This window comes from Marmota flaviventris, chromosome 5 (assembly GCF_047511675.1).
Source record: "Marmota flaviventris isolate mMarFla1 chromosome 5, mMarFla1.hap1, whole genome shotgun sequence".
In the NCBI taxonomy this organism is placed as follows: domain Eukaryota; kingdom Metazoa; phylum Chordata; class Mammalia; order Rodentia; family Sciuridae; genus Marmota; species Marmota flaviventris.
This window is the reverse complement of record NC_092502.1, coordinates 159,622,291-159,650,253: the sequence shown is the minus strand read 5'-3', so window position 1 is coordinate 159,650,253 and position 27,963 is coordinate 159,622,291. Positions and strand designations below refer to the sequence as shown.

At 42.5% G+C, this 27,963-nt stretch overlaps 1 protein-coding gene across 1 annotated transcript in view; it reads left to right on the top strand.

Annotated features, from left to right (window-relative positions):
* Adcy2 (adenylate cyclase 2) overlaps nucleotides 1-27,963 on the top strand; it is a 374,991-nt gene that overhangs the window by 283,904 nt on the left and 63,124 nt on the right. The window contains exons 14-15 of the mRNA XM_027943896.2: nucleotides 1,398-1,495; nucleotides 15,328-15,412. Coding sequence (XP_027799697.1) covers nucleotides 1,398-1,495; nucleotides 15,328-15,412 — 183 coding nt within the window. The remainder of the gene's footprint in view (nucleotides 1-1,397; nucleotides 1,496-15,327; nucleotides 15,413-27,963) is intronic.

Below are 27,963 nucleotides of genomic sequence, written 5' to 3'. Positions count from 1 at the left end.
GAGCTGTTTCAGGCACAAATAAGAAGCAGATGATTAATTTTTACCCATGGAGTTTTGCATGGCCTTGCTAAATGACTTCAGCAGTCACACAGGAAGGATAATTGTTCTTCCAGGTTCATTTCACGTCATCCGCCCTTTGTTTTGTGTGGGTCCAGAGAAGGAACAAGATTTACAGGTTGTCTCATTCATCCAACCATAGAATTAAAGTCTTAGTTTGAGCAAAAGTGATTAGTGGTAGTTTTTGCAACACTGGCATTAAAATTCTGTTTAGAAAATCAGATTCATTGTTTCACGGATATCAAATGAAAATATCAAGCATCCAAATTCTTCTAAAATTCACCAGGGTTGGAAATTACAGGTACACGCAAACTTTCCTTTGCATTTGTGGTCAAGAAAATCAATTTCTACGTCTAAGTAAAGGATGTAGATGGTGTAGCAAACTGACACCTGACAGAATGGGTTTTACTGACCACGTTAGCCTGGAGTGACAGTCACAGATACTGATGGCTGCCTGTTTCACTGTTTCATTATTCCTTCCTGATAGAAGTCCATTTCCCTTGTTGATACCAAACGAAATTGCACCTCACATCTCTGTACAAAGCTCAGAAGAAGTCAAAAGACAAGGATGTAATTGAATGCATAGGATGTAATCACACTTCAGCATTTATGCTAATATGACCTCTTCATCAGCATGTAAAGTATCCTGGCTATTCAGTCACAAAAGTCACTAGAAAAAACATTCTAGTAAAGAGAAGGTAAATATCATTAAAAACGTGGCCTTTGCTTCCATTCCCAGGAGTCCATATTTGCAGATGCCAACTCTAAGGCAATTTTTAGAGTGCATGGAAACGTAAGTCCTGCCGTCCCCAGCTGCACAGGTCAGGCAGGGCAGCCCAGCCAGGCAGCCCACAGTGGTCAGTCCATGGTCCTGGAGGGTTGGGAGAACCCAGTGCACCCCTGCTGATTGTGCTGGACCTGAAGGAAGGGCATGTCCAGGAGCCAGCCCTCACGCCTCCCCTTATGTCTTTACTCCCCATCAGCTAAGCAGCAGTGACATAAATAATAAAACGAAATGCTAAATGGGATGCGTTTCCTCGACCCTGTTCAAAAGTATGTGAAAATGGCACAGTTCCGTGGCTCATTCCGCTCACCCCCTCAGATTCCCAGCCAGGCACCTCTCTCCTTAAGGCAGTGATTCAGTTACACACAAATGCATATCCGAACAGTTGTGGCATGAATCGTGGTCTCTGGAAGTCACAGCAGCTCACACGGGAGGAAGTTTGACGCCGGAGGCTGCGATCTGCAGTCCCAGTGTAGTCCTCTGCTCGAGGCAGCGCCCACCCTAGGCAGCCCTCCTCTAGCGGAAACCTGACTCCTGGTTTCCTGTCTCCCTTCAGTACCGAGCCACAGCACTGCCGGCATTCAAGTACTACGTGACTTGCGCCTGCCTCATCTTCTTCTGCATCTTCATCGTGCAGATTCTCGTGTTGCCAAAGTAAGTACTGAAGTTTTCCCTGGGAGTCTCACTGTGTACCCTCCCTGGGAGCCCAGTTGTATTCAAGGTATGAAAGGGTGCTGATTTTCAGACAGGTATTCATCACGTCGTGGTGCAGGAAGGGTAACTCCAGGTCCTGAAGGCTGAGTACCCCATGTGCTTTGCTTAGATTCAAAAATACCTTGATTTTCAAAGTGAACGTATTGATTCCCCTCAGAGATTTTTTAAAATAAATGTGACCTTCTTACATTGCTCTTGGTGTTACTCTGATGCACAGTCTCAGAAATGTGGTGCAATAAACTAACCCGACACAATCTCCTTCAGGTGTAATTTCTAATAAACAAAGAACACCACAGTATGTTGAAGGACCAGCACTGCCCTGGGCACACTTGCCCACCATCCACTGTGGTCAGGTCCAGTGAGTCTGGCTTCCCTCCCTTCTGTCCTAAATCTACCCTCTGCAGTCGTCTTTGACCACTCCAGGTCTGGGTCCAGCTGGCCCCTCCCAGGAAACACGGTACAGAGGGCAGGGTCTGAGTACACCAGATTCCTTTCTTTGAGGTAGATTCTTTCTGGCCCTACCTACTGGTGAAAAGCCAGTCATTCTGTGAGGCCTTCTTGATCTTCTCTCTTGAACCTTCTTAATGAGAACAATATACACCAATCAACTTTCTCCAAAAATCTCTTGTCCTTCTGACAACAGATTTAGGAAAAAAAAATCTGGAATCAATTTTCTTTCCCCTCTTCAGCATCGATTATGTAAAAGCCAAAGTATCATTTTCTTTCTTTAAAATTTTTTGTTTGTTCTTTTTAGACATTTGTCCATTTGTTCCTGAATATATTTTGTCAGGTCATACATACGTGGAGTACAACTTCCCGTTCTGTGGTTGAACATGACATGGAGTTTCACTGGTCGTGTATTCATATATGAACATAGGAAAGTTATGTTCGATTTATTCGACTGTCTTTCCTATTTCCATCCCTCCTCCCTTCCCTTCATTCCCCTCTGTGTAATCCAAAGTTCCTCTATTCTTCCCTCCTTGCCTCCCTTATTGTGTGTTAACATTCATATATCAGAACATTCAGCCTTTGGTTTTTGGGGAACGGCTTATTTCACTTAGCATGACATTATCCAGTCCCATCCATTTATTTGAAAATGCCATAATTTCATTTGCCTTTATGGCTGAGTAATATTTCATCGTAAAGCACCATTTTCGATCCAGTGGAATTCAGCTGTGTGATTGAACGTAGCCCCCATGACACAGTTAGCATTTGTGAGCAGCCAAGCTGCCTGGATTTGGCGGCACTTTAACTCATGAAGATGCTCAGCAAGCTGGAAAGAAGTGCTATGTCCCCCAACATCACCCCCATGCTCCGAAAGGTTTTGTTCTGGACACTGAGCCATTGCAATGGCATTTACAAAAGTAATAACAAAGCAAAGTATTATTCATATACGTACAGATCCTCAGATAGCCATTCTGTTTTGGGAGGCGTTTCCACTGTATTTCCTCTTACCCCAAGGATTAGCTTTGAAATATTTGGACCAAAGGAGCCCTTCTTCTAGATTTGCAAAATCTTGAGTGAAACCTCCCAATAAGTGAATGAATTCATTCATTTTTCTCCATCTTCGCATCAGCTGAATACCTCTATGTTCTCTCCACCTGGGTACACAAGATCTGTTCCTCACTGGAAAGAGTTGGGAGGGGAGAAAGTGACTGGGGCGGTTTAAAAGATGCCTCCAAAGAACACAAAAAGACTTTCAGAGAACAAGAATATTCTGTTTGGGGGGCTGGAATAGTGGCTCAGTGGTAGAGCACTTGCCTAGCATGCGTGAGGCACTGGGTGCAATTCTTAGTAATGCATATAAATAAATAAAATAAAGGTCCATTGACAACTAAAAAAAATATTTTTAAAAAAATAAAAAGAATATTCTGTTGATCTCCCTTTTAAGAAGCACACGGTGCTGTGTCCCTGCTGTCTTGGGTTGGTTTTCTGGTCTCTCTTCTGCTGTGTTGCACCTCTGTAGACTGCAGAAGTCCATTTTCTCACGCTTCATCACCCATTAACTTGGTATTTTCCGTGAGCAACAAGTGCGCCTTCAAGCTTGAGCCTTGTGACACTCGTGCAGGTTGCATTTCCTTGGGACGCCCACAGAGAGTAGCACCAGGGAAACCCAGCTGCTTCCTCCTGCAGAGCTTCCCGGCTCGGATCTGCCTCACAGCTAAGTTGCAAGACCTCTGCTCCTTCATCTGCCTTTCATGTGATTCCTCTTCTTCTTTTTCTTCCTCAACATTTTTGCTATGAAATATTTCCGTGATACCAAAAGAGTACACAGAGTAATACGGTCAGCACCCATGTGTCCATAATCCAGGCTTTGCTAATGTCATCCCTGTGTCCTGTTTACCACAGATGTGGTTTTTACTCCTGGGAATTGTCACTGATGTTTACACACACACACACACCCCATATCTTTATTTCCTTTATTTCACATTTTCAGACCAGGGATAAAATTGCAAATTGACTTTTATTTACCTTCAGTATTATGGTCACATCTTTCCGCTGCATTCCATTTCCTATTATTGTTGATGAAATGTCTTCCACCGGTCTCATTATAGTTTTTTGTAGGTAATCTATTGTTCCTCTCTGGGTGCCTTTCAGGATTTTATTTCTCCCTGGACTTTTGCTATATTGTTTCTAGCTGTGAATTTGTTTTTATGTACCTAAGTGACTAGTTGCAGTTTTTCAGTCTTTGATCTCGTGTTCTTAAAAATTCAGTACCATTCTTAAAATTTTTTTACCTTTATACATTGCTTCTTATCTTTTGTGTAATCGTTCTTCCCGGGGCTCTTTTTAGCAATATGTTGTGTTTTTTCATTCTGTGCTGCAGAAAGAAATTGTGATTTTTTTTCTCAAAGTTTACAAATCTGCCCTTTATTTAGGATTAAATTCAGGTAAATTCCTTATCCATTTTGAGTTTATAATTTCAATCTGTGTGAGTGTGTGTGTGTGTGTGTGTATTTATATCTAAGAAGCCTATTTGGTCCTTTTTAAAACTTGACATTTAATAAAATATTTCTATATTTTGCCTATGGATATTTTATTTCCTACTCATTGATTTGCAGATTTGACACATATAACATGGAAGTATCTCTGGTTTCATTCTGCTATTTCTCATTCATAAACAAGTGTGTGACTTCTGCCGTTGGTCTGTATGACTCTCTCCAGGTGGTGTACTCCTGGTTTGTCCACAGTTCTGACTGTGAGTTCATCAACAGCAGGGCTTTGTCAGGCCTGATTTCATGTATTCATAGTTGTAAAGACATCACTATGGGACAGTTTTTGGTTCTAGGTTCCTCTGGGATTCATGAGGTCAAGTCACAGCATTGTGTTGAACCTGCGGACAAGGTTCCTGCACCAAGCAGGCCATGAGAATCTGCATCAACCTCCCTGGCCTGGGCCAGGATTGGGGATCTCAGTTTTCACAGATGAGTTTTTTCTACTCATGGCCCCCAAAGATAGTTCTCTTCCCTGAAAATTACCTGGCTGAATGGCAAAGTTTTCTGTTTTCCCTTTCCTGGTGGGAGAGCACTTCTTGTCTCCTAATTTTATTCAGAACTGAGTTCCTTCTTAATTCATCAAATTCCTGGGAGATCACCTGCCTTGGGTAGAAATGAAACCTCACACCCCACAGCAGGTATCTGCTCCCAGTTCCTCCTGGTCCATTTAGCATGGATGCCTCTCAGCATTCTGCCTGTGAACACCTGCTGTGTACCTAGCAATTTCTCTGTCTTGCTCTCATGTAGGTGGGAAATAATTCTGTTATATTTTAGGAAGCATTTTCATTAGGGTAATGGTGCCTCTCCCTTCTGCTGACATTCCCTTACTCATTTTCTTAGCTAGTGAAATTACAGTTCTATTCTGCTTTGTTGGTTTTCTTTCTTTTTGATAAATTGTCTTATGTGTGTGTGTGTGCATGCATTTGTAGCTTTTTAAATTTTTAATTGACAAATAATGATGGCACGTTTTCATGGGGTCCAGTGTGAGTTTTAGTATGTGTGTACGTTATGTAATGACCAAGTCACGGTCCTCAGCATATTCATCATCCCAGGTTTGTTCACAAAGGGAAGGTGCTAAGTGACAGAATGAATGAGGGACTAGTAGAGGAATCTGTTACTTGGGAAGAATCACAAAGGGAAGTCCTTTAGAAAGGGGGTCTAATGTCATTCTTACTCAGTCCATAATTTTTAAATCTGGTTCTAGTTTTAGAACTTAAATCGGTGACAATTAAATTATTAAATGGCTCTTCCTTTTGAATTTTTTTTTTTCACTCTGACTGCCTTGTAGTATAACTTTGTTAGAAATGGCAGCTATTTTCCAAAAATGATCAAGCATCAAATGTTTCTATATGTTTTAGTCTTTTTATTCATATTGTCAGCAAAACTAAATAGTTATGTTAAATCTGGTATGAGGACAGTGTTTAGAACTAGGGTATTTTTTTGTAATAAAATTTAGTTAAACACATGTGTTTCATTAGCCCAAGTAAAATTAATAATAGTGATATTTTACTTAAGAAAAATGAACAGCCAAATTATAATGTTAAATGTCTTGGAACTTTGATTTTTTAATATGTTTCATTGCTCATTTCAATACTCAGCATTCAGTTATTCCTTAATGTAATGATCAAGTCACTTTTATTGTTATTATACCCTCAAATGGTATTTTATTGTTATTATACCCTAAAAAGAAAAAAAAGAAAAAGAAGGTAGTTTAATAGTATCATCTTTCATATCCATTAAAACATACCTGATTAATTTCCTAAACATAAATGATGGAGAACAACTACTGTGCAGGCAGTTTGCTCTGGTGGGTAACTCAGTATGTGGGATTGGTGGCTGGGCAGAGAGTCTGGAGAGAGTCGTGGTAGGTGGGGTTGGAGGAGCAGTGTGAGAGAGCAGGTCATGTTGGTTGGTCCTGCAGGTCATTTTGAGATCTGTGGATTTCTCCATGGGTACTTTGTGGGAAGTCATGTCAGATTCTGAGCAGAGGACGTTATCTGCCTATGCTTGGACAAGATTGTTCTTGTTCTTCCAGGGGGCAGGGAGGAATAGGAAGACAAGGTGACATGTGAAGGTTCACACTGGCATAGCCCTGGGGGTGGTAAAGTGGGTCCAGGTCTGGGATATATTGTGAGGAATGACATAGACAGTTCTTGCTGTGGGATTGGTCATGAAGAACAAGAGAAGTTAAGTTTTGTCAGTCTTTATTTTTGTTTATCATTTGAGCAACTGGAAAAATGATTGGCATTTACAGAAGGGAATCTTAAACAGTGGAGAGAATTGGACTTTGGGGCTCACCTCTGAAATCAAAGACTGTGTGTGTGTGTGTGTGTGTGTGTGAGAGAGAGAGAGAGAGAGAGAGAGAGAGAGAGAGAGAGAGAACGCAGGTGGTGGGGTTTAAGGGCATGTTCATGGGAGGAGATGCATGCACATATAATCTGGAGAATTTAGCTCTCGGGTGGAATTTAAATCTACAGGATGAGATGAGCTCACCTAAGAGAGTAGAAAAAGAAAACTTGGCCTTTCCCTTGAATAAGGTGTGTGAAAAACCAAATCTTCAGTCCTCGTCAAGTGAAGGAGAAGTTCTTAGTCAACCAAAGGTAGCTCTTTTTCCCTCTTGCACATCTTAGGACCTTCAAATGTCCCCAACCTTTTGAAGCTAAGCTAAGACCTCCTATCAGGGAAAGGCTACTCTCATAGTGGTGAATAGTTAAATACCATTTTCTCCTTTTGACTTTCACATCTGTTTCTTATTGAATTCCCTTTCATTTTGAAGTTCTGTCATTTAAAGAACAGGAATTTTTATTATTTCATGCTGACTTACAATCAAACACTTTGCTCCCTCAGATATTTTCATCTTTGCTGAATCCCATGACATAGACCTGGGCAGAGGCTTGGCGGAGCCTCCCTTGGGTGGGCCGCGAGGACATGGGGAAGAGTGGGTGTCAAGTCAATACCCAGATAAAACCCCACAGAAGGACTCCATGATTCACTCACAGCAACAGCTTATGATAAGTTTGATTTTCAGGTTTTGGGGGAGAGGTGTATCTGTGGGGTTTTTCCAACAAGTAAATATCTCATCTGAGTCAGAGCCATTGTCTGCCTTAAAGGAAAGTGAACAGAGATAGGGGAAAAGACCTTCCTGTCTCAATTCAGCCTTTTCCATAGAGGTAACAATACACTTTAAAGTGCCAAAGTCTAACATCGTTGATAAAAGGTGTGATTTTTCCTGCCCCATGACAGGGAAGAGTCAAATCTGCTTTTCAATGAATCAATTATGCTGGTGTGTTTAAAAGAAACAGCTTTACAGTCAGAATGTTAATTAAAATTGATTTAGTTACACAAACATCTTGGTATGCTTAATGGCCCTGAACAGGCTTCTGATAGAACAGGCAGGATAAATGGTGATAATTAAGAGTTTGGACCAACCATCACTTTGCCTCATGGTAGTTCTTGTTCCCTGGTGTCTTGGTCTGTGGATGGCTCCAACAAAGTGCCATAGACGGCACGGTTTATAAACAACAGAGGTTCCTTTCTCACCGACCTAGATGGCAGAAGCCAGAAGTCCCAGTGCCAACATGCTGGGTGCTGGGGAGGGCCTTCTTGCCATCTTCTCCCTACCTCCTCATGTGGAGGAAGAGATGGCTAGCCCTCCAGCCAGTGCTTATAAGGGCACTGAATCTTGTCCCCTAATCATGCCCCAATGGGCCCACCTCCAGATACGATCACATTTGGGATTGAATTTCGACATATGAGCTTGGGTACCCTCAAGCATCCAGTTCACAACAACCTGGCCACGGGCTGTATTGGGTTAATCTGAACAAGAACACCAGCGTGGCCTCAACTCCAGTGCTGGACCTCCTTTGGCTAGGCTTGTCAGGGAGAACGGCTCAGGTCAGAATCCTAGGGAGTAAGACCCTTTTCTATGTTCAAGAGCATTTCACCTACAAACATACTTTTCCATCCTTCTTTCCTTTCTGTTGTATTTTTATTTTATTTATTTTATTTTTTTTTACTTTTGCCTGATTTCCTGGCTTGAACCTCCAGTGCAAGGCTGAATACAGGTAACCCCAGCACAGCCCTTTGTAGCTAATGACCTTAGGACAGAGGGTTTGGCCTTTCACTCCCAGATATGTTCACTGCTTGTTTTTAATGGGATCCTTTATCATCATGAGGAAATTCCACCTTATTCATACTTTGTGAAGTGTGTTTATCATGAAATAGTGTTGGATTTTGTCAAACGCTGTTTATGCAGCTATTGGGATGATCATAAATTTTCTCTCCTTTAGGTTGTTAATATGGTTTATTACATGGGTGGATTTTCGAATATTAAGTCAACTTTCATTTCTTGAGTAAATCCCACATTGTTCTGGTACAAAAATTATATTATATGTGGCTAAATTTCTTTGCTAATATTCTGCTTATATATTTTAACCTATATTCTTAAGAGATATTGGTCTTAAGTTTTGATTTATTGTGAGCTTTGTCTGGTATTGCTATCAGGGTTATATTTGCCTCATAAAATGAGTTAAGAACTCTTTCTTTCTCTCCTATTTCCTGGAAGAGCTTGTGAAGAATCTGCATTAATTATTTTTAAATGATTGTAAGAATTCACCAGTGAAGCCATGGGCAAAGGCCGTTCTTTGAAAATAGTATTTATTTAATATCATTTTTAGTTTTTTAAATTAATAAGTCAGTTTCTTGGCTTTTTGGGGTAAATCTAGTCAGATTTTCAATTTCTTTATGAGTCAGTTTGTGTTTGTCATAACAAAGTTTTAAAAATTATTATCCCTGCTAAAATACACATCTGTCGCACATCCCACCAATGCAAAAGGAGATAAATAATCGTATCAGTAACATTGTTTTCCTTTATCAGCCCCATGCCTTAGCAGATCCTGAATTCTGAGGAAAGATCAAAAGAGTGATCTTCAGATACACACAGGAAAAAAGGTCACCAGTAGTTCTTTGATGTTTTCCACTGTGTCTAATAGACTATTATAGTCAAATATTAATAGCAAATTGTTTTCTCAGGCTCCAATATCTTTACTTGATCTGATTCCAGGATGTTCAAGGTCTCTGCCAAATGTCTTAATAGTAGAAAAACTATTCCTTAAAAAAATAAAACAATGAAATTAATGTTAGAAAACAAGGACCTTTACAAATAATTGTGATACAGAAATCCATTACTTAAACTCTGAGTCACAAAATAAATCATAGGATTTTAAAGTATATTAACCATAATAATCACTAAATATGTTGATATGTGTATAATTAAAGACTAATATATTCCAAAATCACTTGTCTATTCATAATAAAATCCAAAGTTGGCATGACCCAAGAGATATGTAGATATTTGCTCAATACTCTTAGTAAAAAAAAAAAAAAGTATTTTTTCCCCAAAAGAAAAAAACAAAGAAAAGAAATTTGTAGAAATAACTCTGATTCCTTCCTAGGTTTCTGCCTAACCAATAACAATATTATGCCTTAAAAGTAAATAAATAAATACATAAAAATAAAAACAAAACTTCATTCAGTTAATAGATTACAATTCAACACATTCAACAACATAAACATAAATAAAATCAGGTATTTCAATGAGGGAATTTAGTAAGAAGTATTCACAGAATAAGGGGAAAAGTGAGAAGCCAAAAGGGGCTGGGTCATGAAGCAGTCCAGGTACTAGCAACAAGAAGAACCTGCCACTTTCCTTGTCGTGTAAGGGAACAGGTGGAGGTGGTGGCAGCAGATACTCAGGCTCCTGGGCCTTCCAGAAGCTGCGAGGAGAAGGACAGCAAGGCTCCTGGTCAGCTGAGGTGAAGGCATGTGGGTATACCGACAAGGACCTGGGACTTTAGAGGAGGCAGGGGCAGCGGCTCGTCCGGAAAAAGCCACTCGGTAGAGAACACTGGTTAGATATGTGCCAACCTTCTTCCTTCCCTGACTTCCCGTGTCCATCAGTACTTCCCACCGGCCAGTCTCAGCTGAATACGTGTACAGTGAGTCTTGAGTTTCCAGCCGCTGAGAAATAAATTTCCAAATTTATTTAAAATAATCAACCTCCAAATGCAAGAAGTTCTGCTAACAGAACAGCAAGCAGGAGAACACACACACACACACACACGCACACACGTGGTAAGTCATACTTGAATAGTTGAACTATAAGTCGGGGAGGACTTAGATGCAACCAAAGGTGTTGGGAGGAGACACTGAGTTTCTCACCAGAAACTAGGGAGGAGAGAAGTCAGTTGAACGTCTTAAATGTACACATCAGCAACCTTGACTCTAACGTGGAGTAGAATTTTTAAGTCAAGGTGAAATAAAGACATTCTACGAGTAAATGAAAAGCTGGGGAATTCACCACTAGTAAACCTGAAACAAAAGAAATGAGAATGGAAATGCTCAACCTGAGGTGAAATGTTGGAAGGAAACTTGAAACCACAGGAGGGAATGAAGAGCGCTGCCCGTGCTTCGTGTGTGAAGGACTGTGACAAGGGCACGTGCTGGATGTGAAAGCCAGTGGCTTATCACAAAAATAAAAGTACGTGCAGAAAATTCTGAAGTAGAAGAAAATGGGATTTTGTTGTTGTGAAGATCGCACGTAGTTTTTGAAGTGGTGCAACATTCATGCTCAGTCACTTCTGATAAGAATGTGTGCTTCAACTCTGTGAAGTCATCTTACGATGGTGACCCACGCATACCATGTTGACAGCACAGAATTCACAATAGCCGAACTACAAATCCACCTAGGAGTCCCTCAGCAGATGAAAGGATAAAGAAAATGTGGTTTATATACCTAATGGAGTTTTATTCAGCCATAAAGAGAAACAGAATTATATCATTTGCAGGAAAGTGAGTGGAACTTGAGACCATTTTGTTAAGGAAAAAAATCAAATTTAAAAAGTCAAGAGTCATGTTTTCTCTTGTGTGTGGAAGCCAGAGAGGAGAAAGGGAAAGGAAGGTGGGGAAGGAATGGGGATGTCATGAAAAATCAAAGGGAGATCAACAGAGGAAAGGGACCGGGGTAGAAGGTGGGGAGAGGGGAAAAGTGTTGGCAGTGATATCTGTCAAGTGCATTGTTAGATCGCGTGCACGTCTCAATATGTAACAACAGATCCCATGGTGCACAACTATAGTGAAGCAGTAAAAAACTGTGAGAAGAGAAATAAAAAGAAAGAAAAAAAGAATGTATACTTTAATTTTTGAACAATCATTAAAAAATAAGAGTGGCCTGGGGATACGACTCAGTAGAGTGTTTGTCTCACATGCACAAGGCCCTGGGTTCAATCCCCAGCCGCACTAAAATAAAATAAAATAGGTATAGCTAAAAAGCCAATAGAGGAAAATTTTAAAATACTGTGAATATATTTAACTAATGAAAAATGTCCATTAACAAAAAAGGAACAGAGACTAAAAGGAAACGAAACACACAGAAAACAAATAGTAAGGTGGTAGGTTAAAATAATAGCAAATAGTATAGCAATCAGATCATACAGACAAAAACTGTAGGACAAGTGACAATAATAAGGTGAGATTAAATTCAACCATATGAAATGTAAAAAGACCAGATGCATAAAATAAAAGCAGACCAAGCCATGTGCTGTCTGAGAGATGCACTTTGAACGCAAAAGGCAGGCATGAGGGAAGTAAAGGAAGGAAGTGTATGATGCAAACAGTAAGCACAAAACCACTGTACACATAGTAATATCAGACAAAGTAGATGCAAAGGCAAAGGAGTGGTAGCAGAGAGAGTGGCCAATAATGGTTAAAGGTCAAGTCGTCAAAATACATAAGTCATAAGTGTGCTTATGCCCCTATATAATCCATGAAAGAAAAAACATCAAAGAGAATAAGGCAACTCCATAATCATAATTAAATATTTGCTATGCCTTTTCTGGCTCAAAACAGGATGTTGAGGACATAAGCAACATTTTCAAATTCCTAATCACTGTTTCATAGAGCACTAGACCCAACTGCACAATATTGTCATCTCAATTACTCAAGTCAAGGAGCACTGGCCAAGATACAGCCTATGCTAGGCCACAAAAGTCCCTGAACACATTTAAGATTGAAATAAGTTTTAAAAGAAATAAATAAATCTTACAGCCTGATATTTAATGATCAGGAAGCATAACCTTTAAAAAGAAACCAAAAATTCATTCCTTAAGATCAACAGAACATACAAATCTTTAAAACACTGATCTAGAGAAAACGAGAAAAGTGGCATTAACACAAGAAGCAATCCCTTTAAATATAGGCACTTTAAATAGCACATATAATATTACACATTTGAAAATATAAATGAAACAGATAATTTTCTAGGAATATTGTCAAAACTGACTCAAGAAATAGAACCAGTAAACATGGCAAAATTCTGACAAGTCTAGTCCTAAAAACCGAACCTGGGTCAAGAATGCAGTTGCATAAACATAAATTCTGACTCGACTGCTTAGTAGAGCTATGACTTTAGGCAAGTTTCTCAACTCTTGGGTCCTCAGTCTGTCTTTGGAAAAAATTAAATAGTAATACTAACTGCCATACAGGACTATTATGAGGATAAAGTGAACTATGCCTATAAAATCCTCAGTACAGCTCCTAGTATGTAGTAAATATTCAATAGTCTTTAGCATGCATCATCATTACTTCCACCACTACCACCATCATCACCACTACTGTCATCACACCATCACCACTAGCAGCAGCACCATCATCGCCATCATCATCACCATCACTATCACCATCACCATCATCATCCTCGTCACCACCATCACCATCATCATCACCATTGCCATCATCATCATCATAATCATCATAATCATCACCATCACGCTCATCAACACCATCATCATCATCATCACCATCATCACCATCACCATCACCCTCATCATCATCATCATCATCATCACCATCATCACCATCACCATCATCATCACCATCACCCTCATCATCACCATCATCATCATCATCACCATCATCACCATCATCATCACCCTCATCATCACCATCACCCTCATCATCACCCTCACCCTCACCCTCACCATCACCATCATCACCATTGCCATCATCACCATTACCATCACCATCACCATCATCATCATCACCATCATCATCACTATTTCCATCATAACCATCACCATCACCACCACCTTCACCGTCACCAACAAATTATTTTCAAATAGTTTTAAAGTTTAGATTTACCAAACCATCTAGAAGGGGACGTTCATGAAACAGTTCCAGTTGAGAAAAAGATGTAGTGGTACTGAGCTCACCTTATGAGGCCAGCATTACCTTGACACTGAGAAAGAATTAGGAGAATACAGAGTCAAAGAGAACCTGTCAGACCTCTTATATAAAACTGCAGGAGATGGTGGCAAGCCAAAATTCATCAGATGGATCGTCACATCCCCCTTCAGTCACAGGACTAAGGACAGGAGCTCTCACACCGAGAGCTCTGCACACACTCGTGTCCCCCCTAGCCTTCCTCCAAGCTGGGAGACTCTGAGAGGATGTGCTGGGACTCCGTCAGTCTCAGGCCAAGGAGCTGGGAGCCAGGGCCTCTGTTGGCTTCTGACAAGGAACAAGCATTAGAGTGATGTGGGGTGGGAGAATGTTCTAGTTAGGAGAAGTTAGGTGACTTCTAGACTATATCAGTCCAGGGCAGGGATCACGTCTCACTTTTTGTATCATGGCGCCTCTTATGAAAGGTCAATCTGGAATTATTTGGTATATGTTCACCCTCCTAGCAGTCTGATGATTACTCATAAAATGTAATTTTTATGAGAAAAAAATGTAATTTTTTATTAGAAAAAAAATGTTATTATCAGGCCAGATATTTGAAAGCACTGTGAATCACATCCAGGACATGACTCAGTGCCCGATACATTACTGGGTCAGACTTAAACGTTGGTTTGTAGCTCTTGCTGTTTGTGTGCATGACCCTGTGCTCATCTCTCATAATGGAGTCGGTGTCTGGGGTCTGACTGAGGGAAACCTTCCCATCAGGTAGCGTCGGGGGCATGACTCGGTCCACTAATGGCTCACTTTGTTTCTCCTCTTCTGGGGCTCACGGCCTGGGCTTGCGGGGTGATTTCAGCTTACTGCTGACTGCGTCTGCTTATCCGATTCCACAGAGGCATTTGGAGTGTTGCTCCTCTTCTCAGCGCCAGGTCTTGTGTTCCTTCACTCTCTGCAACCAACCTCACAGGCCCAGGCTGCATTGTGGTCTCAGACCCCACCTGACCCCACCTTGGGTGTGCCATTCAAACTTCATCTTGGAATACCTGTTATGCTTCAGCCTGATTTCATACTCCTGATATTTTTCTCCTGAGATTGAATAGAATTTTAAAAGGCTTTGAATTGTTTAATTATTTAAGGACCACTCAGAAATGTATATGACTCCCAGTCAGGAGGCTGAGGCAGGAAGTTGGCGAGTTCCAAGCCAGCCTCAGCAACTTAGTGAGGCCCCAAGCAACTCAGTGAGACCCTGTCCCTAAATAAAATATAGAAAGGGCTGCCTTCAAAATGTACAAAGTTCTTTTTCCACAAAGAACTGATGCTTCTAGGGCAGTTTTGGTAAGTGATAGCAAGTTGTCTTCCCCAGCAGTACACACCTCACCATGGACTTGGGTTTTACTTGTTTTGGCTTCCTTCTCATTTCTCAGGAAAGCTCTCAAGGATTTCAGTGCCCACTCACTTCAGTCCCAATTAGGCCCAAGGCATCCTGGGAGCTTTCCAGAGGGCGCTCGGTGTCCCCTAACCTGTGGCCTTTGTTTCCTGCAGGACCACGGTCCTCGGCGTTTCCTTTGGAGTTGCGTTCCTGTCTCTCGCCTTCATCCTTTTGGTCTGCTTTGCTGGACAGATTTTGGTAGGTACTTCAAATGTGGGACTTCTTTGAAAAGTGTGTTCAGCTTATAAAATGGGATTCCTTGCTTAAAATATTCAAATATAGGGTGCTCGCTGATTTACTTTTCAAGAGTGCCGTTCCCAGCAAAGGAGCACGCGCCCTTCAGATGAGCAGCCCTGGGTGCGAACTGAGGCAGCTCGTGGACAAGACAGATGCTAACTGTTGCCTGTCACACCCTGAAATAATGTTTTTGCCTAGTTGTTTTTGTCAACAATTTATTCTCTGCTTTAAGTTTTCTGAGTATCCACACCAGTAAATATCAGTGTAACAGGAAGCTTTTCTTGTACGGGGGGTGGGGGGAGTTAAAATTTGGGCCAAATACATTTTTGACATCTCCTTTCAAGATTTAAAATTCTGGGATACTTGAAGATAACAAATGATCAAATATCTTACATTATCAGTATTTCAATTTTAGCCAACTGTCATCAACTTTTGTGGTTTAAATATTCGTTCTGGATATGAGTTAAATCTCAGCTTATTCTTGAGTGTCACAAGTGTTGCTGGCTGTCCAGAGCTCAGTGCGGGCTGTCCTGAGAAAGCCAACAGACAGCAGTCCCCAAGGACAGGGTCGGTCCTTCCTCTTGCTCACTGGAGACGGATCAAAGCAGAAGGGGCCACGCTGAGCCAGGTTTCTAGCAGAACCCATGGGCATTCTCCGGAGAAGCCTGAAAGATATTTTTATTGTACAAATTTCTTTTATTAGTGCATTATAGTTGTACATAATTGTGGGGCTCATTTTGACATATTAATAAATGCATATAACATAATTTGCTCCATGTCCATCCCCTGTGCCACCCCTTCCCACCCTCCTCTCTCTGCCTAATCTCCTTCCTCCACTCTCTTGGTCTTCCCTCTGTTAAATTCTTAGTTTTTTTTTTTTTTTTTTTTGGTGCATTATAGTTACACATAATAGCGGATTCCTGTGATAATAATTTATTATAGAACATAAATAAGAATAATTTTTAAAATAGTTGTCAATAGATTATGTTGTATGATGTCAGAGGTTATAGAAAGACTATAAATAGTTTCATATTTTCAAAATCATGATTTCCTCTGCCAGCTAGACTGTGACAGCCCGTGTAGGTGGTATGAGCAAGGGGCCAACTCCCCCTCTCAGGATCACACACACCCACAAGCCACACTGGTCTCTTTCTGTTGAGTTCATACTTTGTGTCTGCTTCTCCATTGCAGTGCCATTGCTGCTGGTGACCACATCAGTACGGTGCCATCAGTACACAGGCCTCTTCAGGCCTGTCCCCACTTCAGGAGCTCTGAGGAACAGTGACCCACCATCTGTTGCCTTCTGGTCTCATGTGCTTACGCTTTTTGGCCATCCTTTGGTTAGGATTCCTAAGTGCGCCTCTGCCTTTCCACACGCCCTGTGCCTTCTCCGCCTTGTGTTTGCAAACTCTGGTGGGTTTTGTTCCCTCTAGGATAGTTCAGATCTTTCAAATTGCACTGAAAACCCTCCCCAACGTGGAATTGTGGTTTCTGATTTACTCATGTGCACAGTTAGTGTCCCATGTCTCTGAAAATCCCCTGGGGACCGTGTAGGCTGTAGAGAGGAGAGGTCAGATAGGAGAGTGACCCACACTGAAGGACTGGGTCCAGGGTCCTTGTCAAAGTTCTAAAGTGCTTCTTATGTAAAGGTGCCTGGTTTCCCCCATCCCCAGAGTCATTCCCTGGGGTGGGGAGCACAGGGCCCCACAGTCTCTTTTTCCCCTACAGAAGCCTCCACAGCTGGTTTCTCAGGGGCCCTCACTGTGGTGCCATTGAAAATCACAACCTCCTTCTAACAAAGGCAGTTGACAGCTTTGTGCCTAAGAAGCCATGTTTTGCATTTTCTATTCCAAGGACTCTGGTTTTAGGTGTGGGGTGGTGGTATATATTTAGGGTTTCAAGCTGATTTTTCTTCCCACTAAGTTATTATAGAAAAGAAGCGCAGGGCTAAGGCCCAAAAAAGAATCTCGAGAACAATTCTGCTGCCTTCGTTGAATGTTGCTCTTTCTGATGCCGGCCCTCAGCCTGCAGAGAGCCCCCTCCCTCTCACACCTGGCATAGCTCTTGCTTCATCCTGTCTCCCCAGGAGGCTGTCAAGATGTCATCTGTAGCTCCATGTCCCCTCCCCTTCCCAGGGACCTCCCAAGACCCTGGCACCTGTGGTACCACAGGCTAGGAAATGCTTTTGCCTCTGTGGTATCTCAGAGAGAAAATCCCATGACTACAAATGACCTGGTACCTACTTCCTGCTTAAGAAGCCCATGTCACACCAGGGCCAGGGAAGTTAACCTTGAAGATGTTTGTTCTTCCCGACTTGGGTCAGTGGATCCATAAATGTGACATCCCTGGGGCCGGCTGCAGTTCTCTGCCCAGGTGAAATGCTTGTCAACTCCAGGAAGGAATTCTCAGTCCAATAAGTGTCCACACCACTCGGTGAGGACTTTTAACTGTCAACATTTAGAACATCAGTATAGGGGTGGTTTCCGAAGGCTTGGGTATGCTTTGTATTTGACTCTCTATGTTCCTTCCAACACTCTGTATATCCCAAATAGTCCGTGGTGGACCTGGAGAATACCACTCCACTTAACTGCTCACTCCCTGGCCCCTTGGAAGGTTGCCAGTGCTCTGAGGTCTTAGGATGACTGGCATTTACCTATGAATTAAGTACTGAGCTGAGGAAGAAGTGCTTAGTGGCCCTGCCTTACCTTCTACTTACAGACATGGTTGACCTTCTGAAAGTGTAAATGCCAAAGGCAGAATGGGCTGGTGATGCCAGCCTCAGATTCTCTGCCAGGAGAATTAGAGTCAGCGTCTCTCATAAAAGCAGTGGGGAGAAGGTAGCCTCGCTGATGCTTTTCTGGCTGGGGTTTCATCCTTGCCACCCTCGGTGGCACAGAAGGTGCCGCATGAGGAAATCAAATTGGTCTCTTCATAGCTGCATTTAATGAAAGGAGAAAAACATCAAAATGGGCAACATGAGGGTGAAACAATGCAGATCTTGTTCTGTTGACAGGAGAACCATTAGATATCTGTTTGATAGCAGGTTCTGGAAACTGCACCAGGGAATTCCTTTCTGCTTAGCATTACTTCCAGGGGCAGCCCAGCCCTTTCCCCTCTGCCCCTCACTGACACCAGGGCTCACCCAGGCCTCCTGCAGGAATGCCCCTGGTGGTGGTGCCCACTCTCAGTGCAAGCCCTTGGGGTTGGCTCAGCCTCCCACCCTCCTGGAAACCTTCTTGGAATCCACCAACCCAGGTATGGGCCTTTCTCTGGGCACCAGGGGTCTTAGGACTGTGCCGTACAGTTTATCCCACACTTCACAGCACTTAATTTTCTCACACTTCACAACACTTCATTTTGACCTCTAATATTTTTCCTGTTTTGCTCCCTGCACTTTAAGATAAGAATGTTCTCCTAAACTTGCTTTCTATCTCCCACTGGACCTCATAAAATTCTATCCACTAAACATGACTAATAAGCAGATGTTGAGTAAGTAAGTGCCCACCCAGACTTCTGGTTGTTTCTCTGGGCCTCCGGTTGTTCTGTGGGCCTCCTCTCCCCAGGCTCCATGTAAGTCCTCCCTCATTTCACAGATGCTTAGGTGGAGTGAGAGGGGCCCGAGGAGCCTTCCTCCTGCACTGAAATCCCTCGCCCAAGTATGCTGGCACCCTCTGCTCTCCTGACCTGAAGAGCCCACCTTTCCCCGCCGGCCATCTGGCACTGTCTGCTGGGCTTCCTGCTTTGAGTCCTTCTTCTACCCTGTTACAGGATGGAGAAATGTGCAGTGAGTCTGTCTCAGCTGGACGTTGCTCAGTGCAATACTCGGGGCACTTGAAAGACAGGATAAATATTTAATGTCAGGAAGCTTGAAGGCTTGCCAGGGGGCTCCCAAATGTATTTCCCGGCACTGATGCTCAGAAAACTCCCCACCCTGTCTTCACCCAGTTTCAACCCCTTCTGAGCTCCATGCCCTGGCCCAGCGGCAGCTCATCCTTGCTCCACTTGCCTGCCGCCTGGTGTCCTCCTGCCCAGGTCTGCATCATGTGCCCCTGAGGTGCTTTACATTCTGTTTCTGATTCTCTTGTGAACTTCAGAATTATAAAACTTGAGAGCAGAAAGAGAACCAGAGACAACCCATCCCACCCCTCAGTTTTGTATGAAGAACTCATGGATCCAGAGGATCATATGCTTACATGAATTTATCCCAATTACTGAGAATAAAAGGTGCTTCTGTGGAAATAATGCAAGAGGATCCATACTCGGATCTCCGAAGGTTGGAGTGGGCACTTTGCGAAGGAATCACCAAAGTATGAGGCAGGCCTTCACATGCTTCCTGCCTGCGTTAGAATCTTCAGACTCAATCCAAACTGCCCATGGTAGGCGAGGTCTCCCTAGTGGCCCTGATTCCAGCCAATCACAGTTTGTAATTAACACATGTTATATTCAAAAGGCCCACTCGCACCACCAGATACTTAGCATGTACTGGCTCATGTGTTCTCACAAGAGTCCTTGGAGGGAATGTCCACTCTAGTCAATGACAAGGAGGCTTACTGGTGCAATGCAGCCTGCCCAGTGGTGTATAGCAAGTGGGGATTGGAGCCAGAACTGGAACCAAGCTTTGCAATCTTGTGGTGGGAGGCAGGTTCCAGAGGGCCAGGCAGTGTGACATCCAGCAGATGGGATCCAACAGCAGGCAGGGATGTCCATACTCACAGACCTGGGCCAGGGTGGCATAGAGATTGCCTCATAGTGTCTGCTGAGCACCCATTGATCAAATCACATTGGTAAGAGAAGATTAGCACACACAGGCCCTGATTACTGCTGTCCTTCAGCTTAGTTTTCTAATGTTCATTATTCTGCTCGAGGTCCAGATTATTTAAAACTGGGTTCTGGGCAGCGTGTAATTGCATTTTAAAATATATTTGATAAAGTGGAAACAAGAACATTAATTTATAATTGGGTTTAGGTTTTCAAATATTCTAGTAAGAAAACTCTCAATGATAATCTCTTATAAAATGTTTCTGTGTGTATGAAATTTCTTTCAAAGTATTTCCATATATATTATTTTGATAATGAAAACAATCCACTTTATCTAGGTGGAGACTGAAACTATAATAAGAGATTCAAATTCACAGTTTCATTATAGCCTGCAATAAAAGAACAATCAGAGTTGTCATCACAGTGATAATAATAGGTACACAGTCACTGTCAGATTTAATGTTCCAGACTACCTGAGATGGACTTACATCTCTATAACAAGTACAAGGGAGTGGCTCTAACTAAAAATACCACTATAAAAAAAATCCCCAAACCAAGAATGCATCTTCAGAACAAGCCTGCCAGATATGGCAAATGAAAATGCTAGAAAAATGTCAGAAGAAAATTTTCTCCCAAAGTTGTTACCTTGAGCTTTGTGTAGCAGAGATCATGTGGTGCCCATCTGCCCACCTCACCCCAAGCAGAGATAAAAGCACAGATACAGGGGTCACATTGGGGAAGAGAAAGTAGGTCACGCAGCAGTTAATAGGAAGCTTTCTACCCTGCAGGAGCTCTTTCCCTTGGAGTCTATTTTCTCTAATGTCGGCACACACTTGCAGCCTCCCTTTGGCTGAATTTCGATCCTCTTTCCTTCAGATCCCCCTTGTCCACCCATGGATTTAGGTGTGTCTCTGGTAAACAACATTTGGCTCCATCTTGTCTTCTCGGACCCAAAGTCTCTCTCTTTTACTTAACAAGTGTAATGCATTTACGTGCATTATAATTACTGCTGCAGTCTTGTTTTGCTTTTTTTTTAACCCACCTCTTTGCTTTTAATTATTTATTTTAATTATTACTTGCTTTTAATTATTCTTTCTCATCTTCTACCTTCTCTTGACCAATGGAGATTCTTCTCTTTTATTCTCTCAAATAAATTGGGAATGAAATATCCTAGTCTGGTTTAGTTTCCGGCTTGGTCTTGGTGATTTGGTCTTGGTTTTAGTTATGGACTTAAAGCCTGTAGCCTGTGCGTGTAACTTACCAGATGCACCCTGGGGAGCTGTGCAGGCCTCGTTCTGAGTCTGATACTCTCTACCCATTTCCCATGCTAGCTTGCTTGAATGTTTCTAAACTAAGTTGCTCAAATGATCCATTTATTGTTATTGTGTTTAGCAGTTTCTTTGCTCAGTGCTCCCTCTGGATCCCATTTCTCCTTCCAGGACTCAGTTTCTTTATTACAAAAATGCTTTCTTTCTGTGCAAACATGTGCATGCTAATCAATCGACATATTATTTTCTAAAAGTTGTTATTTTTTCTAGTTGTGACAATGTTTTCTAACATTTTGAAATCATAACTGCCTGTTTTCCTAGCATCTGTTATACTGAGAAGTCTCCTGCCTGTCTACTTCCTGTCCCTGGGTGGAGGAGCAGATCCCTTGGTCATCACAGGATTCCATCTTGTGGAAAAGAGACTCCTGTGCTAAAGTGGGTTGGCTACCACTCTTCCTGTGGGACTCAGTGTGGCTCCTCCACCACAGGCTCATCCTGCGCCAGGCCATTGTCCCGTATCTCCTCTCGACTCTCTTTTCTATTCTCAAACTGTTACTGGAAGTTGGATCTCTCTGTCTTCTGTCTGAACGGCCTTTCCCTCCTCACTTCCGTAGTCTCCTGAGCCATTTGAGGAGTTGTTTTCTCAGATCGTCTTCCTCCTTAGGATAACCCTTCAGTTTAAGACCTCAACATTGACATGACCATCTTGAGAGAGATGACTCCTTCTGGAAGCAGCCCTGTCGTTTTCTCCTGCAAATCGCTGGTTCACGATGGAGTCTAACCTGCCCTCAGCACCTGAGTCTTGTCGAATGGCCTGTTTCAGGTTGTTGCAACACGGTCTGGTCTTGCTCATTCTGCTCTCTGTATCCACTGACTCTTCCTCATGTGACCACTGCCTTACAAGGTCCATGATATTTTATCATGAGGTCACTTTCAGTGGGAACAGGGGCCCCGCCTGGAGTGGGAATGTCCCTGCCCTCTGGGGTGTCATGGATCCTTTACAAGCAGCATTGTCCGTGCTTTCCTGGAGCCCCAAGGACTTTCTCTAGGTTTTCACCTGGTAATAACCCTTCAATTTGGGATGCTCATTATGAAGCCGCTGATATAACTTCCAACCCAACATCTGCATTTGGAGTTCGTGTTTGTCACTGAAGCTGATGGGTATTCTCCTGGGCTGGCAAGTAGAGTTACTGGGGTCTTCTGCATGGGAGAAACAGCCTTTTGAAGCTGCTGGCTTTGTAGCGGGGTCTCAGTCCCAGTTGAGGGAAAGGTGATCTTTCCCTGTGGGCATTGAAAGCACCTGCTGACTGCTGCCACACATGTCCTGCTCCTGGACACTCCTGGCTGGCCCTGCAGCTCCGGCCCTTTCCCAGAGCTCTCTCTGTCTCTGTCCTTGGTGAGTCCTCTCTGTCTGTCCCTAAGGTAGTGGTGCATTCAGCCTGTATTTGTTGGGTCTCCCTGCTTCACACACACAGCTCTGGTCTCTGAGGAGCAAAGGCCAGTGTGATGTGGGCATTGTCCTCTACCAGCTCAACCTGTGGCCAGAGGCAGGCTGTCAGCCAAAACAGTGCTGCGAGGAGGGTTCTGTGAGTGTCCCACAGTGCAGAGGTGGTCAAGGACTGCGGTTCCTCCAGGGTATGAGAAAGAAGCAGGTTGACTTTGAAAAATATAATGGATTGAAATAAAGAAATTCTTCCATAGGAAATTGAAGTACAATTAATAATCAAAGTACACATGAGTCTTTATGACACTAAGTGTTAGGAGGAGTTAATGCCCCAGCATGTTCCTGCAAGTTAAGGTTGTGGTCCTCAGCACATTAAATGTCAGAGTCCATGTTCCTCCAAGGAAATACTCTGGAGCAGATGTTTACAGGACAAACCTAACCACTGCACGTTTTAAAAAATATTTTTTAGTTGTCAGTGGACCTTTATTTTATTATTTATATGCAGTGCTGAGAATCGAAACCAGTGCCTCATACATGCTAGGCAAGCGCTCTACCTCTGAGCCACCACCCCAGCCCCTAACCTCTGTATTCTTGAGGCAATATTTTAACATGGGGTTTGTTTTTCTAATCTTAACCATGTCTTACTCAGCATCCTGATGATTTTATAACTCTTCTGAGATTTTTTATGTTATTAAACTTCACTTTATATAAGCAACTTCTTCTTTCAGATATCTCAGCCTATCTTTAAGATGAATACTAATGGGTAGACTGAGTACAATCTACTGTTTAGATTATTAAGTCTAGAGGAATTAATTTTACAGCAAGAAGCTACCAGTTGTTCCTGATGCAAGATGTTCAAATTAAGGAAGGGAGGGAGGGAGGGAGAGGCAGGCAGGAGAGAGGGAAATATTTTTGGTAGCGTTGTCTTTCTTGGTTTATTTTAAAATCCAAATAAGGTATCTGAGCATTTCATTTTCTTGCAGAAGATCTGCCCGTACAAGATTCATCTTGCACCTTTTCCAGGGCACCGCACTGCTCATCCTCCCCAGCACTAATTCTGCAGTAGGTTTTCCTCCAAGTGCATTTTCTTTCTTCTTTTCATCTCCTGCTATATTTAGTGCCAGTTCTGTGTTTGTTAGGGGGTGAGGTGGTATTAGCAGCCAAGAGCTTTTCTGAAGGCCGACAGTGAGTTTGCTGTAAGGCAGAGCCGGTCCTAAGACATGGGGGCTGATGGTCAAGACCAGGGGGGCTCAGGCCCAGCAAGGCCAGCCGTTAAGACTAGATGACCTTGGATCAGAGCAGGCCTCTTGCCCATTTGAGCTGATGAGCAGCTTCTGAATAAAGGCCAGGATGTTGCGAAATGCCCTCATTCCTGATGTTTAATTAGAATGGCCAGGGCTTTGATGGGCTTGTTTTTCCCACAGAGACTATATCTGAATACTTAACCAAATCAGAATGATCTGAACTGAATCATGGTGTGAAGTCACTTTGGCAGAGAACTGCAGGTGGAGCCCCAAGACCCTCTTCCCGTCCCTTCCTGCCAAGGGCATGTCTTGAGCCTCCTCTTGTTCCCATCCTTGACTTCTGCTGGTCCCCATGGTCTCTCCTTCCTAGTTCTTGCCCTCAGCAGAGTTTGCTGGTTGTCAGATTCAGATCAGGTGGACTTAAGGGGCCCCCACTTGCTGATGTGGATGGAAATGTAGCCAACTGTCTCCCTCACCTTGAAAATGATGGATTTAAAGATGATGGCACAGGGGGACATCAGGGCATGTGGAAGACTCGGCAGGAGAAGGAAGCCAACCGTGTGCACCTGCAGACTGTCTTGAGCCCACACACACCAAGCCCAGGTGCCTGGTGAGCAGCCCCGAGTGCCACCCATCGGTCATCTCCTGCTGCATGTGTATCTCCCCACCTCCGTTTCAGTCAACCGCAAGCCTAGGAGTACAACAAACAGCCTCTATAGGCAACATATTTGGTGAGATTATATATTCTGAAATTTTAAAGCAGCTTGTTTTAACTTCAGAACTATGTCTGTGGAGTAACTGAAAAATATTTTACCTAATTGACTTCAAGACGGAATCTCAGCTAGATTTAAATTTTCTCCGTGAAGCAATCAAGCTTTGTATTTTCTGCTCTTAGGGTTTTCAGTGACGTACATATTGAAAATTTCTGTCTATAGACACATAAGCATTGATTTCAATAATTTGGTCCTGAGAAAAATACTAATCCTAGTCAATCGGGACGCAAATGTATGACGATTATCTCGAATTGCAGAACCAAAGCAAATTCTGCCAGCCTCTGACAGAATCTGAGCTAGACGAGGATGATGTTCCGTACAGCTTCTCCGCTGCTCTCAGATCTGACTGTGTTCTGTGCTAATATCACTAGTAGTAGCATGAATTAAAAAACCATGGTGCACCTTCTCAGGTAGGTGTTCTCTGACTTCATGGCCTTCCAGATACTGAATATGGCAGAGCATTAAGGGGTACTCCTTTTCTTGTTCTTCTTTTGTGGGTTTTTTTGTGTGTGCTGGGATTGAACCCAGGCCAGGGGTCCTTTACCACTGAACCACATCCCAAGTCTTTTTTTTTTTTTTAAATAATGATTTAACCTGTACTATTTTATTTTTTAATTTTTTAAATATTATATATATAATTTTTAAATATTATATGTATTTAGAATATTTAAAGTATTTAAAATGCTCACCATCTACAACATATATATATATATATGGTGTAGATGGACGTAATATATATATTGTAGGTGGATATAATCCTCCTTTATTTTATTTATTTATTTTTATGTGGTGCTGAGGATCGAACCCATGCTTCACACATGCGAGGTCAGCGCTCGACCTCTGAGCCACAACCCCAGCCCCCTTTTTTAAAATTTTTATTTGTTCTACTTAGTTGTACATGACAGCAGAATGCATTTCAATTCATCGTACACAAATTGAGTGCAACATTTCAATTCTCTGGTTGTACACAGTGTAGAGACGCACCATTTATGCAGTCATAAATGTACCTAGGGTAATGATGTCCATCTCATTCCACCATCTTTCCTATCCCCATAACCCCTCCCCACCCTCCCCTTTGCCCAATCCAAAGTTCCACCATTCTTCCCATACGCCGCCCCCATCATAGATCAGCATCCACTAATCAGAAGAAACATTCAGCCTTTAGTTTTTGGGGACTGGCTTACTTAGCAAAATATTCTCCAACTCCATCCATTTACCAGCAAAAACCATGATTTTATTCTCTTTTGATGCTGAGTAACATTTCATAGTGTGTATATACCACAGTTTCTTTATCCATTTATCCATTCATCTATTGGTGGGCTTCCAGGTTGGTTCCACAGTTTAGCTATCGTGAATTCAGCTGCTATAAACATTGGTGTGGCTGTGTCACTATAATATGCTGATTTTAATTCCTGTGGATATAGACCAAGGAGTGGTATAGCTGGGTGAAATGGTGGTTCCATTCCAAGTTCTCTGAGGAATCTCCACACTGCTTTCCAAAGTGTTTGCACCAATTTGTAGTCCCACCATCAATGTATAAGTGTGCCTTTTTCCCACATCCTCTCCAACACTTATGATTGATTCTATTCTTGATACTGCCATTCTGACTGGGATGAGATGTTGCATATCTCTAATTACTAAAGATGTTGAACACTTTTTCTTATATTTGTTGATCACTTATATATCTTCTTCTGAGTAGTGTCTGTTCAGTTTCTTAGCCCATTTATTGATTGGGTTTTTTGGGGGGTGTAAAGTTTTTGAGTTCTTTATATATCCTGGAGATTAGTGCTCTGTCTGATGTACATGTGGTAAAAAATTTTTCCCATACTGTAGGCTCTCTCTTCATCTCAGTGATTGTCTCTTTTGCTGAGAAGAAGCTTTTTAGTTTAAATCCATCCCATTTATTTATTCTTGTGATAGATTTCTTGTGCTTTAGGACTCTTGTTAAGGAAGTCAGGAACTAATCTGACATGGTGAAGATTAGGACCTACTTTTTCTTCTGTTAGGTGCAGGGTCTCTGGTCTAATTCCTAGGTCTTTGGTCCACTTTGAATTGAGTTTTCTGCATGATGAGAGACACAGGTTTAATTTCACTATACTGCATATGGATTTCCAGTTTTTCCAGCACCATTTGTTGAAGAGGCTATCTTTACTCCAATGTATGTTTTTGGCCACTTTGTCTAATATAACTGTATTTGTGTGGGTTTTTTCTCTGTCTTCTATTCTGTACTATTGATCTACATGTCTATTTTGGTGCCAATACCATGCTGTTTTTGTTACTATAGCTTTGTAGTATAGTTTAAGGTCTGGTATTGTGATGCCTCCTGCTTTACTTTTCTTGCTAAGGATTGTTTTGGCTATTCTGAGTCTCTTATTTTTTTTTTTTTTGTTATTTTGAGACAAGTTCTCACTAAGTTGCTGAAGCAGGCCTCCAATTTGTGATCCTTCTGCCTCAGCCTCCCGAATAGCTTCAACTACAGGTGTGCACTATCGTGCCTGAGTCAGAGCATTAAGGGGCACGCTACCTGAGGACAGATTTAAGGCCACGACCAACCCCAATCTAAACCTCGCACTTGGGTAGAAACATGATGTGCAGATCTGGCCCCAGGTGGCCTGTGGGAAGATGCCCTCAACTGAGCTCATTTCCGGCCAGCAGCCAGTGGTCCCGCTCCGGGGTCCCTGGAGCCCAGAGCTGTGCTGGCTTGAGATCCCCAAAAGGCTTTCAGAGAAATGTGGAATTCCTAGGAAAAGCAGCCCAAGAAGTGAAGCTAAAACATTGTCCTGCATCTGCGTCAGTGGGGCTCCTGTGCTACAAACGTCCTTCATCTCACACCAGGACAGGGAGGAGAAACACCACAGTGGGAAGGAGGAGAAAGAGAGGGTTGTATGGATGTTGACCAAAGAGGCATAAAGCAAGTGGATTCGGGGTCACTAAAATGTTTCTGAGAAATATCGTATTTTCTTCAGGGAAATAATAAGAATCAAGACTTTTAAGACCATTCCCAGTGCTCCAGGTGCTCATTTAA